The sequence below is a fragment of the Halyomorpha halys genome, unplaced genomic scaffold (assembly GCF_000696795.3).
Source record: "Halyomorpha halys isolate HHAL.00 unplaced genomic scaffold, Hhal_1.1 Scaffold1538.1, whole genome shotgun sequence".
Classification (NCBI taxonomy): Eukaryota; Metazoa; Arthropoda; class Insecta; order Hemiptera; family Pentatomidae; genus Halyomorpha; species Halyomorpha halys.
The window spans coordinates 195,510-211,983 of record NW_027105187.1 but is presented as its reverse complement, the minus strand read 5'-3'; the positions used below and the strand labels follow the sequence as shown (position 1 = coordinate 211,983).

General features: G+C 33.1%; 3 protein-coding genes across 4 annotated transcripts; 1 reads left to right on the top strand and 2 right to left on the bottom strand.

The window, feature by feature from the left end:
• Window positions 1-1,164: 1,164 nt before the first annotated feature.
• Window positions 1,165-2,048, top strand: LOC106689976 (uncharacterized). Its single transcript, XM_014435209.2, has 2 exons — window positions 1,165-1,359; window positions 1,458-2,048. Exons 1-2 carry the CDS (start codon window positions 1,195-1,197, stop codon window positions 1,998-2,000), a joined length of 708 nt encoding a protein of 235 aa, XP_014290695.1. The 5' UTR covers window positions 1,165-1,194; the 3' UTR covers window positions 2,001-2,048.
• Window positions 2,049-4,989: 2,941 nt separating this feature from the next.
• LOC106689973 (uncharacterized) lies at window positions 4,990-10,001 on the bottom strand. 2 transcript variants are annotated; one of them, XM_067049198.1, is made up of 2 exons: window positions 9,962-10,001; window positions 4,990-5,495 (listed from the first exon to the last, which is right to left on the bottom strand). In XM_067049198.1, exons 1-2 carry the CDS (start codon window positions 9,977-9,979, stop codon window positions 5,019-5,021), a joined length of 495 nt encoding a protein of 164 aa, XP_066905299.1. In that variant the 5' UTR covers window positions 9,980-10,001; the 3' UTR covers window positions 4,990-5,018. The 2 variants fall into 2 exon arrangements, with proteins under 2 accessions (XP_066905299.1, XP_014290691.1); XM_014435205.2 differs by lacking the exon at window positions 9,962-10,001 and adding an exon at window positions 5,580-5,947.
• A 4,697-nt stretch (window positions 10,002-14,698) lies between these two features.
• LOC106689975 (uncharacterized) lies at window positions 14,699-15,561 on the bottom strand. Its single transcript, XM_014435207.2, has 2 exons — window positions 15,370-15,561; window positions 14,699-15,286 (listed from the first exon to the last, which is right to left on the bottom strand). Exons 1-2 carry the CDS (start codon window positions 15,535-15,537, stop codon window positions 14,813-14,815), a joined length of 642 nt encoding a protein of 213 aa, XP_014290693.1. The 5' UTR covers window positions 15,538-15,561; the 3' UTR covers window positions 14,699-14,812.
• Between the last annotated feature and the right edge of the window lie 913 nt (window positions 15,562-16,474).

Here is a 16,474-nt window from a genome sequence, read left to right as displayed (position 1 = left end):
TATACTAACAATATATATTATGAAATACAATTATAATATTATAATAATAATCATAACATAACACTCTAAATATAATATAATACCCTAGTTATCATAGTGTACTCGGTAGTACGTTCCGTTTTCATAATACATTAAGTCATATATTATTATTGATAAAAGTCAAACTCGTAAAATATTGGATGGAAGGGGATAATTCTCTTGATGTAGTAAAGGATATGACATGTTTTTAAATCAGCTGGCTAATTTATTTAATAAAATAAAGAAAATGTTATCGTATGCCTAATTAACGAGTACTAAATAGGTTAATAAAGCGTGAATACCATAACCACAAAAAATCATACATAGTATTAAGTACTATGTTTGATGCTACTAAGTACTGTGTACACTAACACATAAATGCATCTCTTGCATTCCTGAAACGGTCGCAAAGCACCTATATATAATTAGTTTGATTAAGTAATGAACAACGAAATTTAAAGATTTTTTTTCCCTTTTTCTTCTGTAAATACTATTATAAATAACAGTAGATCCTAGCAAAAAAGTTATATTAAAAGAACATTAAACATTGCATCGATTGAGTAGTATAGTGTAATGATTTTATCAAGTGGAATAGTCGTAATTTACTTACTCCGGTAGATCCTTAGGCTCCTAACGATGGTGCCATCAAGTCCATATGCAACAAGTATTATTATGATATAGTACTCATTCAAAGCAGAATTACATGTTCATTAATGTTTTACGGGGATAAAATGTTTGCTACGGTAAATTGTTTAGGAGTTATAAACAAAAAAAAAAAGAAAATACCTTATTCGTTACTTTATCAAATAAATTAAGTAATTATAAGAGTTAAGTCTATGTGTGATAGAAATTAACTTTTTTAATTATTTATAGATCTTTGTTTTCTGGGCTGCGTTTTCGCATCGGGGACCTATACTGATGTTTTTCTTACCCAATCTAATACTTCATTCACATCAGTAATTAGGAAATCCCAGGAATTTTGATTACGAAAAATAAACGAGCATAATGAATTATGGGAAGATGATTGATTATTAATAAAGTAAAAAAATTAGCTGGGAGGCACATTTCATATATCTCAAGGCATCATAATGAGTAAACAATACGTATCATTTCGAGTGCTTTCGTTCGGGTATATACTGTCAGCGGTCGCCCACTACAGCCAGACCGTCCTCCAACATGTTCAAGACCTTTGGTTTAGTATTGCTTTCAGCTCTAGTAGCTGTTGGTGGGGAGAGGGTTAATTTTAGCGGTTCGGTTGATCACATTCTTGAACAATTGGATATTCAACAAAGTGAACAGGGGATAATTTCATTGCCCCAACAAACGCCTGAAAGTTCCGGGGTATGAATTTTAAATTGCTTCTTTTTCCCTTTTTTTTTTTTTGTTGCTTCCCCTTCTTGAAAAATTTTTATTATCAATTGTTTATGTTTGCCTTACAGATGACTCATTCCGATGCTCTTGTCCTGGGCGTGGATTCTCTATACAGGACTAATGATTGCTGGCAAGAAGTGAAAGGACTGGACACTTCCATCGAAGTCCATTACGGGTTCAAACTTCTGACCATAGTGCTTCCTAACCTGGAGATAAACGGAAAAAACATGTCGGCATATGCTAGGGTACGGGACAATTCCTTCCTCTTCAAGTACACCAAACATGTGGAAAGCTCACAGTGCAGCGTCACACTGGACGATTACAGCATCGAGAGGATGGAAAACATTGTATTCAAAGGGTCCCGATCTGAGCTGGATGACTCTAATTTGAACGGGTACTTCAAGTCGACGATTCTTCCTTCTTTGAACAAGATCATCGCTTCTAAATTTGTCGAAATTGAGGCACAGCCGCAATATCCTTGCAACTTGATTAATTTTCGAAAAGATACTCCTGTTGCGTCTAGTTCTAATGTTCTAGGTCCACAAGGAGCAATTTTGTTTTTTCAGTTTTGTATTTTTGCTATTATTTTTATAAATAAAAATTTGTTTTGATGAAAATAATGATTTGTTTTATTTCATTAAATGATTTTGAATAAAGTAGTGAAGATATTTTTATAAATCCCAAAAATGACCTACTTTACAGGAAGTTACTTTTGTTTTTTGTGATTTGTACACATTTAAACCCTTTAATCACAATTTAAAACACATTTTTAGTATTTTACATTAGAAAACCATTCGATTGGTATATTATTTTCCTTCTATATTATAATAAGATCCATAGTATTGATTATGACAGTATAATTTGGTCCGAAATAGATGAAATATTTTTTATAATGGAGGAATAAAATTGATATTCGTTTTTAACATTTCAAAAACCATTGAATATAAACTATTATGGTAATATTTTTTTATTCGAAATTTATCTTTATTTTTAATACATTTACACTATTTCAATAGAAACGAATACAATCTAAAATGTATAAAATAAGAATTGGAAGAGCGGAAATTCAGTTTGCCAAGCTACAACAGCGTTGACTTTAGAAAAAATTGTGAAGAGTGAATAAATTGTCATTTTGTAAACACAGGGCATCGGCTGAAAATAAATATCCTCCAAAATCAAATCCAAAAATTTAATTTTTTTTTTTATATTTATACAAAAATTCGTCTTTAAGAATTTCAAAAGACACAGAAAACAAATCTGGCTCATTTTTTCTAAAACAGATTTTGCTGACCTTATTTACACGAAGCGTTTTTTTGTTTACGTATTTTTCAATACTCTACATAAGATCAACAAGGTTTTGTTACTTTTCATACAAAGAGAAGTCAGTTAGTATATAATAACTATTATGAACCTTTAGTGTATAAAAACTATTGGATACATACAGAGTAAAGGCGGAATATGATAATGTTAATAAATTCTAAAATTATATAATTTTTTTGTCTATTCATTTCTTTTAGTTAAACTTTACTTATATTTTGCCTCTTTATCTATTATTAGAAATATATTTCATTTGTTACATATATTTTCTTTCTTTCAATTTTATTTTTCTCTCCATGATTTTAATTTTTAAATTTTTAATAAACTTATATGTTCATATTTCTTTGCATTATATAACTTCATTTTTATTTTATTTCCTTAATTATGTTATTTTACCTATTTATTCATTTACCTATGTATACATTTTATTTTCCACTTCTCTCATCACTTTATTTTATTAATTCCATTCTCTACAATTATTTACTTTATGTCATTATGTTTATATTTTCTTTTTTATTCTCCTTATTATTGGTTGTTATCTTATTCTGTTCTTAGCCCTGATGAATGCTAGAAATTCTGACCGAAACGTTGGCACGATTAAATAAGCTACTTCAACTTATTTGTGTTTTGATTTGACCGTACCCCCCAACCAATTCCTCATATAATTTATTTCATGTAAACCCCAATATGGAGAAGCTATACCTCCAAGACGGGCCACATTGCGTAAGCTTCTCATTGTTAATTAATGCAGCTTCATTATTGATCTGAGGAAAAAAAAAATAGAAAATATTAAACGCTTCTTCTACGAGCGCATATCTCTCTTGAATTATCTAGGGAGTGATTGTTTAATTCAATGACCGCCTGCTCTGACATTATCGGTTTCATAATTCAGAGCCAATTATAGGCCCACCTTCCATGATGAAATAATTTTCTCGCTTTCTCAGCTTTCTTTGATAAGACAACAATAAGCAACAAATGTGCTGGATAAAGCAGATCATTTTTGTCCAAAAATTATATTACAAATTGTATCTCATTGTATCATTAATTATGAAGTAGATTTTCAAATTATTATATCACTTAAAAGAGCAAATCTTCTGAGGTGAGACATAATGAGCAATTAAATGTTAAATTGAATATCGTTATATAATTAATGCTGAAATGAATTTTCAGATTATTGTGTCGCCTAATCAAAGTACTCCTGTTTCTGAGGTAAGATTTAATATGAGTTTATAATTGGATATTTTATCTCATCTCATTATATTATAAATTCAGGAATAGATTTCAGTTATTAATTTAATATTAAAATAAATTAAATGACAATATAGATTATTAACTTAATTTTTTTTTTTTTTATAAAATCATATTTATTGATTTGGCCTCCAATCAGTCTCAGGAATCCATATAACCATTTCTTCAAAAATCTATGATAAATTAAATAGTATAATTTAAAAATGTGTTAATTTCATTTAAATGCAGGAAATCATCAACGATACAAATTTATATATTATTGAATGTAAAGAGCTTGGACTTTATATCTAATTCTTTAACTTAAAATGATTCATTTTTTTAAATTTTTGTGTATTTAAGTAATTTATTTTATCTACTACACCATGTCTTGTTAATTACATTTAATATTTGGTTTTATTTGCAAATTTTCAGATTGTATTAAACATGTTCATTTTATGTTGATTCAGATTAGTGTTATTGTTATTATTATTATTACTTTATTGTATTGATGTCTGTATAATGGTTGTTTAGGTTTTTGCGTGTCTTTTAGTTGGTTGGGGCACTGGTCCCAGACCCAGAGGGTTTAGTTCAGTAAGTTGTGGGTTCGATACTCGCCTGGGTTTATTAATTTCAATATTCTCGGTTGCCACAAGGAATGGAACTTAAAATACCCACCCTTGAGCTAAATAGGTCCTCAATGTCAGTATATAAGTTATAATAAGTCAGTAATTGAGGCAAAAAAAAAAAAAAAAAATAGTTGGTGTTAAGGAAATGTAGTTGTATTTTTTTAAAAATATTTTTACAATTAAATTTAGGATTATTAGATCTGGGCCTGAGCTTTTCTGATGTTTACTAAATGTTTGTATATGTTTGTGTGGTACATATTATTTGTTATGATTCCCAACTTTAAGTTTAAAAACCTGAAAGGTCTAACGTTTTGTTAATAGCTATTTGCTATGTATGGCTTGTAGAGAATGCTGAATTATTATAAAATAAACTAATAGAGGCAATATGGTTTATTTTTAAGCCTTAATAAAATTAGCTTAATAACAGGCAAACAAATTATTTATTAAAAACTTTAGAAATTAAATTAAAAGTGACATTAGAAGTTGAGGAGCATGTCCTGGGTTGTGGAAATCTCTAACATTGCATAAAGCTTGCAAAGCAATTTCGATTTTCGCGAAGTTGGTGTCCAGGATACCATTCAACATCGGTGTTACTATCAATTTGAAGAACCCGTCCAAGTTGGAGTTGTCGTACTCGAGCCTGGAAGCTCCAAATTCCACATTTCCCAACTTTTCAACCTTGAGTTCATTCAGTTTAATATGGCATTTTTGTTCAACGAGGGACACAGTGTATGACAAGTGGACGGAATTGTTCCGAACCGTAGCGTACGCCGACATGTTCTTACCGTCAATCTCCAAGTGAGGAAGCACCAAGGACGCCAGTCCGAATCCGTAATTGATGTCTAAGGTGAATTCATTTACGTTAATTTCTGTCCAACAGTCAGATGTTCTTTTCATTGAGTCTACGCCCAAAAACGTAGCCCTAGAATACTTCACCTGTAAAAGAATGCCATTAGTGTCGTTATTAAAAAAGGTATATAAAATGTTAGATTATAAAATAATCTATCTCTAAAAAGTTACTTTTGGATACAGCTGGATCTCCGGAAATGGTGCACTTGTGTTTCCAGATAGGCGCTGTTGGATATTCATCTCCTCTAAAGCTCTGTCAAGAGGAGCATTAATATTTATCCTCCTTGCACTAACAGCAACAAGAGCTGAAATCAACACCAAGCCGAAGAACTTGTACATCTTGGGAAGGTGAAGAGATTACCATTAGCGAGAGCGAAGAATATGTACCATATTGAAGAACCTTCAAAAGAGACGAATTGCTTATAACTCAAAGATCTTAAATGTTCTTCCCCTCAGTGAAATACAGTTATATAATTGTTTTTCCAATTTTGCTCAGCTTAATATTAATTACAGCATAATATTGTCGCAGAATGGGTAGTTTCTCCACAAGGCTGTCATATCATATATCAAAAATACAATAAGTAAATGTGAATATGATACATTTACTTGTATTTTTTATAGTTAATAAAATTTCAACAAATAAAAATTAGTTTCATCTTAATTAAAATTTCATGCATTCTTATTCTTCTTATTGACAATGTTAAAAAAGAAAAAGAGAGATCAGTAAATATTATTTCGGCCAAATAATTAAAAACTTAATTGATGTTACAATATAGTCAGTTTCAAAGTTGGTTTTGAATCTATTTTACGGTTGAATCTATTGAACGTATTTTTATTTTAAACTATGTGTAATAACCAAAAGTTACGTGTAATTACCATAAACGAACTATTTTTAAAAATTTGAGTACCAAAAATATTTTGTTCTCTGATTTCGAAGCAATAATAAATAATTGAGCAATTACATTTCTAAGTATCTATACGTACATAAGTTACAGATGTTACATCGATGTCAGCTGACTGAGGAGATCAGCTGATCGAACCTATATAAAGAGATGTACCGAGCCCAATAAAGGCAGTTCACACGTGTTAGATCTTATTCCTTCTTTCTTTTTTGAAATTTTGCTTTCGCCGATACTTAACTGGTACACAAACACAAACACAAACATTCCCCTTCGTCGTCATCATACGACCGCTGTGCTGCAATGGTGGAAGACTTGGCCATTGTAGCATTTAATGCCACAAGACTAACCACAACAGAGGTGATGTAAAATCTTGGAATCAAAATTAAGCAGCTTCTCTCCTTCAATTGCACCAAGAATAATGTCCATGGTAAGATAAGGAATTTCGAATGCGAAATCCTACTATACTTTGAAAAGTTGGAAACAGCTGCCCTCCCTATCAAATCTGCAGATGATCACACCCAAACGGAGGAGGTCAGTCCACCGAGGAAGAATCCTGTAAAGTTAGAGGGGACAGTTTCAGACACACCTTCTTTGGTGGACGATATAAATAAGAATAAGAAGAAAACCGCACAACCCAATGCACTAGTTGTGCATTATAATGTAGGTCGCCCTCAGAGATCTAATGCAGTTCAACGTGAAGAACAACATGAAGAGCAATGGCAAGATGTGCGAAAAAGATCGAGGAAGAAACCTCGCCCTAAGCCTCCGAGGCCTGATGCAGTAATTATAAAAATACCGGAGAGACAGTCCTACTCAGATTTCCTGCGGAAGGTGAGAGAAGATGGTGTAAATGGCTTCAGCAATCATAAAAGTCCGAAAATTGATAAAAAACGACCTTTTACTCCAATTGAACTAGAAGAAAGAGAAATCTCTTACTTCACTAAAAAGATCAATGGAGGGTGTGTTTGGTGAAGAAGCAGAAGTGTGGACTTGGACGGAGGAGTCCCTTTTCGAGCTGGAGATTTGGATGATCTCACCACCAAAAAGAAAGTTGCGGAGGCCTTAAACCTCTCCTGGGTGAAGAGTCAATGCCTATCACAGCAGTAAAGTCCATCCGGAAAGCCTATGGTTTTCATGTCATTTCACTTCCGCTTCTCCAGGCTAGGAAGATTATGGCTCAGGAAAAGGACCGAGTAAGACTGGTGGTTAGCCGAATACGCGAAATACTTAGAGTTCCAAAGTGTTTCCGTTGCTGGGAGTACGGACACATAGCCCGGAATTGTGTTGGAAAGGATAGCACCTCCCTATGTCAAAACCGTGGTAAAGCGGGTCACAAAGCTACTGACTGCGACCAGAAACCGCAATGCGCATGCACATGAGATGCTGACCACTCCAGGGGAAGTAGTAAGTCTCCAGCATTCCGTTCAGCATTGAGAACAATAATGAAAATCCAACAACATCACAGATGAGAATACTCCAACTGAATTTGAACCATTGTGAAGCTGCACAGGATCTCCTTTACCAAACAGTACGGGAACAGCACATCGACGAGGCTATTCTCTGCGAACAATATAAAAATCTAGATGGCAACTCGTGGGTATCCGATGTCAGTGGTAAAGCTGCTATTTGGGCCTGTACTTTTCAGCTATTCAGGAAGTGAATACTACATCGCACTCTGGCTTTGTATGGGATAAGATCAACAACGTGAACATCTTTAGTTGCTACGCCGATCCCAGCATCACAATAGAAGACTTTGCAAATTTGTTGGATCGCATTGTCTTAGAGGGTAGTTGCCATAAGCCAGCTATCATAGCAGGTGATTTCAACGCATGGGCAACTGAATGGGGAAGTAGGTTAACAAATCGACGTGGTGAAGTTCTTCTCGAAGCTTTTACACAAATAAGTGATATGATCTTTATGAACACTGGTATAAACCCGACGTTTACTAGAGCAGGCAGATCATCGATTTGTCGTTTTTGAGTGGTCGCCTGCAATGGATTGCAACTTGGAAGGTTTGTGGACTTTATACAAACAATGATCACCAGGCTATATTGATTACACTGGATACGCCTACAAGAAAGAAGAGTTGTCGATGGAGAACCACGCTGAACACTAACCAGGCTGTTGCTACGGTCCGAGGTTGGCTGTCTTCAGTAGGCCTACAACTTGTAGATCACAAGACCGATTATCTCCTAGTAACTAGCAGGAAGCAAACTGAGTCCATCACTGTCGCGGTTGTTAGGCACGAAATTCTTGATTAAAATACCATGGAATCATGATAGATGCGTCTCCGCTTTAATGTTCACACGGAATATTTCAGCGCCAAATCTGCTAAAGTAGCCTCCTTTTTGTCACGCCTTAGGCCAAACGTTGGAGGTCCCAGAGATAGTAGTCGAAGGCTTCTTTCTACTGTTGTTTCCTCCATGATGTTATATAGAGCCCCGATTTGGAATAAAGTGATGGTTACCAAATCATGAAGGAGAAATGTTTCAGTTTATCACTGGGTTTCTTTAAGGGCGGTTAGTGCATTTCAAACTGTTTCTTACGAAGCGGTATGCGTGATAGCCTGTGGAACTCCTTGTTGAAGAAAGAAGCAGACACCACTTTAATGCTGAACGATGAGTGTGAATTGAAAGAGTCAGCTGAGGAAAAGGGGCGCATACTGACCTATTTTATATCTGGGGCTTGGGATGCAGCTATGACCCGTTCAAACCATGGAAAACTTCATTCCTCAGAGTACTGGTGGACGTATACTATTGCCGATCTTCGCCGGTGTTGCGACCAAACAAGAAGACGTTACCAAAGAGCGAGACTTATTCCGGAGTTCAAGAAAGCTCGAAGGAACCTCCAACAAAGCATCGAAAGCAAACGACGGAGCTGTAGAGAACTCTGTGATGAGGTGGATGCAGACCCATGGAGTAGGCCTTACACAACAGAATTTGAGAAACTAGGTAAAGGCACGAGGCAGCTCCTCAAGATTGAATGTTGTAGAAAGTATAATAAACATAACACTATTCCCGGAACAGGCGAATACTATGGAATGTATAGACAATATGTATACAACACATTTTCTTAAAATCACGCAAGAAAAGAGAGAGGGCATCGCCTCAGACCTACAACATGGCAGGGCACCAGGATTTGATTAGTTTTCATGTTTTTGACAGTTATGTTAGTTAATACGCCGTATGGGTTTGGCGTAAAGAATGGAGAGTCCTCAGTCATTTTTGATTTAGAAGTTGCAAATTGGGAGTCCATTCCGTCAATTGAGCTACCTGGTGTAACAGGTGGGGTATTTCTTATGGATTTTCTAGCTGTTTGCTTAGCTAGAGATTTTCTGGATGTATTTCCCAGGCTGCTGGACCTCTTGGTGGTATTTTTACTAGACATCACCATATAAAAATATCTCATTTCATAGTGAGTCGAGATAAGAATAGAGAGTTGTAGGAAATTGGTTTAAAGAAAGTACAATACTGGTTTACGTATTAATATGCGTAATGAAGAACAGAGCGCACAGCTTTCCCTCAATTCGTTCCCTAGGGCTACTGACCAAAGGCTGAAACTTTTATCTCTAATACGAGACTATGGCTGCCGTTTGTATTAAGGAACGCACAAACTGATCACTGTAAAGCCTATAAATAAGTGATTACTCACCTCAATTTTAGCTCTCATGTGAGCAGTATCACTTATTATTGTGCTGACGCTGTTTTTATTCTAGTTCACTGAAAAATATAGTCTATTGTGGAATACGATGCAACATATGTTCAGTTGCTAGCTAGTGCATACGCACACGTTTCGTACTAATAAATTAAAAAATGTATCGGATTTTGTTAATGTCAATCAGTTTTTAAATGCAATTACTGCTAATTGTATGTCTATGACAAAGCCAAAAAATGAGTATTGTGTTTAGGGGCGCCACATACCTGCTCATTATTTGGGAAATGCTTTAAACAACCTACTTTTAAATTCGATGTTTCAAATTACTCAGTAACATCCCGTGAGTGTTTTAAAACAATTTGAGGTTAAAATACTGAACTAATATTTTATTATATTTCCTTACCTACTTTATTTATTATATTCCTTACTCTTAAAGGGAAAGGCTGCCAGTAGCCGTCGTGAAAATCAACTGCATTGTGTGTTAGTGTATATTCATATTTTTACTTGATATCCTCGTACACGGTCGTAACCGTGCGAGTTAAAGCGGCAACTTTGACTTGGGTATATTGTAGTAATAATAGGGCTATTCATGATCTTTAGTTTAACATGTTAAAGCTTGTTAAATGGAAAAACTTCTATTAAATGGAGAAATATTTTCTTCTTTTACCATGTTAAAACGATATAACATGTAACGAGGCTGAGAATCTGTTAGCAGGTCTATTAAATGAAGAATGACGTCACGAAACAGACCAGCTGAGCTTGTCACTGTTTTATTTATTGTCGTGTTAGGTTACTTACTCGTAGTTTGTGTTTTTTTCTTTTGTCTTGTGTTTTGTACATTTAAAAAATACAATCAGTAGCCAAACTTTTACACTTCAACTTTTCATTTATATTAGTATATAGTTTATGTTGTAATAAATTACTGTTAAAAACTTAGAAGTAAACAATTACATGAAGTTTTGGAAGGAAAGGTTACTAAACAAGTTGCTCAGAAAATCCGCTAGGAGCTCTTATGCATTTACCATAAAACATGACTTTAAATAGAGCTACTCACAATGCTATACTTATAACATTTAATATGCAAAAACATTTTACATTTAACACAATATCATGGATACCACTTATATAGACAAGTGTATTATACCTGCATGTACCATATTAAAGAATATTAGTCGTGTAAGGTGGGCTTTATGTTAATATTATCTATTCACTGATAGTTGGGTTCATTAATTTATGATGATCCGTAACAATCTTAGCAATGGCATTGATATAAATTGGACGTTAAATGTTGAAGGAATTTGTATTAACCAACTCAAAGTTTATTATATATTGTAAGGTTGTGATACTCAATATGTCTAAAACTTGGATGCAAAATATTCGGGTGAATAATACTAAATTTACTTTAACTATATTTAAACACCACAATTATGTTACTCTATAGTAATATTGGTGCAGAGGATGGAGAATAGCTATTCTATCCTCACGTCCCATGAGTTCTACTTACTGGCGTACATCTCTCAAGAAACGTCCTGAAATCCTAGATATATTTATAACCTCCCAAATTTCCTGTTCCCGGGCCATTATCAAATCTATAGATGACCTTTCCTCATACCACAATCCAGTTATCCTTTTCTTACATTCCAGCTTCGTTTCTAAGCTCTCTTCTCCCTCATTCATTAAAGGACGAGTTGACAGGGACATTTTTCAGCTATTCGGTCAGTACCTTTTTAAAACAATTGAGCCACATCCTGAAAACCAACCAACAACGAATACATTGAACAAGAAAAGAATACTCCACTCAAAATGACTCTTCAAAATAATTTGTTGATTGTTACTAAACCATTTTTTTTTTTAACGATTAGAAATAAACCTTATTGCCTCTTTCCATTTTTTGTTCAATGGTTTAGTCGAACATAATATTCATCGCTTTATGCTAATAGTCATAGTAGTTTTCCTATTTTAGAAATTATGTTATAATGCTTCGAAAAAAATATCGAATTGGGAATGAAATGAAACTTAGAATGCCACGAAGACTAAATAGCATGACAGTTTAAAATATTTAAGTATCTAGAGATAGCTAGTTTGATGGACTATAGGAATTTTTTAAGAAGTAATGTTTTTATTTACTATTCATGAAAGACAATTATTTATGGGATTACATTTTATGTGGAACATTGAGCATAAAAAAATGTTTTTTAAATTAGGAAGGAATATTATATTTTTACCAAGCTTGTTACAGAAAAATTACTGAACCAGAGGTGCCAGCGCTTTTCCTGGAATGATGAAAGATAGTAACATGATAACTGTATAACATGGGAGCGAGGCTAAGAGCACGTCATACATAAGGAATCTTTAATTTTTCACATTCCACTAATTCTAGATTGTGTGAATCATTTTGCGATAATGACCTGTAATATCGTCGAACACATTAAGAAATTTTAAATCAATACACCAAAAATTTTCTGTTATATTAAGTCTCATTATTCCTATGTCTATTATTCAACTTATTAGCAGATTATTTCCATCTTAGAAATGCATTCTGGGATTCACGCTGCCCTAGAAGTTTAGGTACTTTCCAATAAATTATTAAAAAAAGAAAATCAGGTAATTGTGACTAAGTTGTAAATAAAGTTGAAAGTCTAATAGGCCGAGAGCCCGTACAAAAAAAAAACGACATTATCTGATGAAAAGTTTGATAGCACTTCTTTAATTTTGGAATTGAATTAAAATTACATTGTCAAAGAATAAATGAGAGTCTGCCAGTCAAATTATGCTACATGTAAAAATGGCTGCTGTTTGAAACATTAGAAAAAATTAATTATTCATTCGGAGCTCCATAACTGCCTACAACACTAGAAAATCTAATAGAACATCATTTAGAGTAGTGTAAATGTGCTAAAGTATGAGTCCTAAAAGAGCAATTTACTTTCAATAGTTTCCGAGATATATTTTTTTAGATAGAAATATTTTATTAAAAATCACTAGTTGGTGAATTTATTTTAGGGAATCTATATATCAGGAATAACTTTTATCTTTGTAATAGTTTACATGATATTTGCCAAAATTAACTCATGTATATGAAATTTTGACCGAACAAATAGAATTCAATTTTTTTTAGCAAATACCACAAAAAAAAAACTACTACCGAAATAAGGGTCATAAACTCCTTAATTAATTATACTTTACACAAGCTTTCATATGAGGGCTAGGAGACATCTTAAATAAAAATAATTTCTGAGATATAGTTCTTGCAGCCGCTTACAAATAACCACCATTTTTGCAGGTAACATACTTATAGATCTCTTCTCAGAGAGTAATTGTGGTCCCAACAGAGGGAAAATTTTGAGGTGTCAAGATAATAAAAATATATGATGTTCTTCCAGATTAGCACTATGCATGTAAGTATTTAACCATGATTTAAAAGAATAAAATATCAGTAAAACGACTTACCTATTGCTACACAATTATTTTTTTCAAATTTATTTCGAAGAACCTAAACTTTGGGGTCCACAGGAATCCCAGAACGCATTCCTTGGGTTAAAATAATATAGATTATTAATAGTAATAAGATGAATAATAGGCACAGGAGTACTTAGACAAGTTTTGGTGTATTAAAATTAATTTTGACAATTATCATAAAAACTATTACGAAGATAAACGTTATAGCAATTTAAACTAGCTTTAGTTTGAGTGTTATTAGACATGTGTACGTATAATGATTCCTGGTATTTTTTTTTATTTTTACGTTTCCAATCAGCAGCCATTTTTACAAGTAGCATAATTTGACTGGCAGACTCTCATTTATTTATTGACAATGTAATTTTAATTCAATTTCAAGATTAAAAAAGTGCTATCAAAGTTTACAATAATGTCGATTTTTTTTTTGTACGGGCTCTCGGCCGATTGGACTTCCACAACTTCATTTACAATATGTTACAATTGCCTAATTTTTTTGAAAAATTCCTAAATTTTGGGGTCTGCGGGGATCCTCAGGTTAAAATAATCTGTAAATAAGTTGAATAATGGATACAGGAGTAATGAGACCTAATATAATGGACAATTTTAGGTCTATCGATTTAAAATTTCTTAATATTTATCGCGAATCGATTCACGCAGTGTAGAATTAGTTGAATGAGGAAAACTAATGACTTCTTATGTATGTCTGTATGAAGTTCTCTTTGCCACGCTCCCATGTTATACAGTTATCATGTTACTATCTTTCAGCCTCCAACGAAAAGAGCCGGTGCATCTGGTCAGTATTTTTTCAGCAACAAGCTTGGTAAAAATATAAGATTCCATCCTAATGTAAAAAAACATTTTTATATGCTCAATGTTTCACATAAAATGTAATCTCATGAATAGTAAATAAAAACATTACTTCTTAAAAATTTGCTGTAGTGCATCAAACTAGATAGCTCTAGATACTTAAATATTTTAAACTGTCATGCCATTTAGTCTTCGTGGCATTTTAAGTTTCATTTCTAAATTCGATATTTTTTTCCCATTACAATCTGATGAAAAGCAGTATGACATAATTTCTAAAATAGGAAAACTATTATAACTGTCACACATTATGTGATGCGCATATAATAGGATAAAAAAGTATGTGTAGCCAAACAAAATATGATGGGATAAAGCAATGAATAATATGTTCCATTAGATCATGCTATTTGTTATAAGAGCTATTTGGTCTCTTTAGCTTGTTGATAATGAAGAACCACTGAACAAAAAATGGAAAGAGGCAATAAGGTTTATTTCTAAACATTAATAGACAATATTTTAATAAAAATCAACAAATTATTTATTTAAAACATAAAACCATTTAATTTTCTTAGCCAAGTAGAAAGGTTACAAAAGTGACATTAGAAGTTGAGGAGCTTGTCCAGCGCTTTGGAAATCTTCAACTTTGCATAAAGCTTGCAAAGCAGTTTCGATTTTTGCAAAATTGGAGTCCACGATCCCGTTCAATGTCGGTGTCACCACCAATTTGAAGAACCCGTCCAAATTGGAGCCGTCGTACTCGGGCCTGGAAGCTCCAAATTCCACATTTCCCAACTTTTCAACCTTGAGTTCGTTCAGCTTGATATGGCATTTTTGTTCAACGATGGTCGCAGTGTATGACAAGTGAACGGAGTTTTCCCGAACCGTAGCGTACGCCGACATGTTCTTACCGTCAATCTCCAAGTGAGGAAGCACTATGGTCGCCAGTCCGAATCCGTAATTGATGTCTATGGTCAATTCGTTTCCGTTGATTTCTGTCCAACAGTCAGATGTTCTTTTCATTGAGTCTACGCCCAAAAACGTAGCGCCAGAATACTTCACCTGTAACAGAATGTCATTAGTTTCATTATTAATAGAGTTATATAAAATGGTAGTTATAATATAATCGATTTCTAAAATCTTACTTTTGGATCCAGCAGGATCGTCGGAAGGGGTGCACTTGTGGTTCCAGATTGACGCTGTTGGATATTCATCTGCTCTAAAACTCGATCAAGAGGAGCATTGATATTCATCCTCCTTGCACTAACAGCTGCAAGAGCTGAGAGCAATACCAAGCCGAAGAACTTGTACATCTTGGATAAGATAAGTGACCATCATTGGTAAGAGCGAACAATATATACCAGATCGGAGGCACTCCAAAAGATAGGGATTGTTTCCTACTTAGCATGTTGATTAAAAAATTTAAATGTACTTCCCCTCCGTGAAATACAGTATATGTCAGCATAATTTTAAGTATTCTTTTTTTTCACGAATTTAATATATCAACTAATCAAATTTTCTTTTTAAAAATTACTCGTGTAGAGTTTTACAATTAGAGTGGTTAAGTTATAACTGTTCCTGCAAACCAATCAGTGCCTATCCTTATATTTATTTTTAAGCCCTAACAATAAATAAAAATATATGGTATAAAAATTGTTATTTTTGAGTTTAATGCAGAACTGAAGTCGTTAGTGAAAATATTCTCTGATTAGAAACTATTCATTTTCCAGTTATCCCCTCTATAAAAATAAATAGATATAATTTTGCATTTTATTTGTTCCTAATAATATATTATTCAAGCTTTTGTAATATTAAACAAGTAATAGTAATATATAGTAATAGTAAACAAATTTAAGATATTAGTCATTCTGATGAACGAATTGTGTGATGTGTAAGAAATCGGTATTCTAAAATATCATCGATTTCAGCCGAAATAATAACAAATTACTAAAATATGTTTTTGGAATTATTTTGCAGAATTCAAAAAAATATGATATTATTAATAACTTAAGAAATATGGTCCAACTAGTTAAATTTAGAAATAAATTTAATAAATCACACAAAAATTGTAAGGAATTTAAATTTTTTGTATTAGAGGTACCAAAAGTGTAAAACAGTGATAATTATGAAAGAAAAACTATAATTGAAACAGTTATAAAAGTAAAAAGAATTATTTACAAAACCTACTAACATAAAGATTGCGCAAAATACGAAACACTTCAACAATTAAATTTAAACTTAAATTAAAGA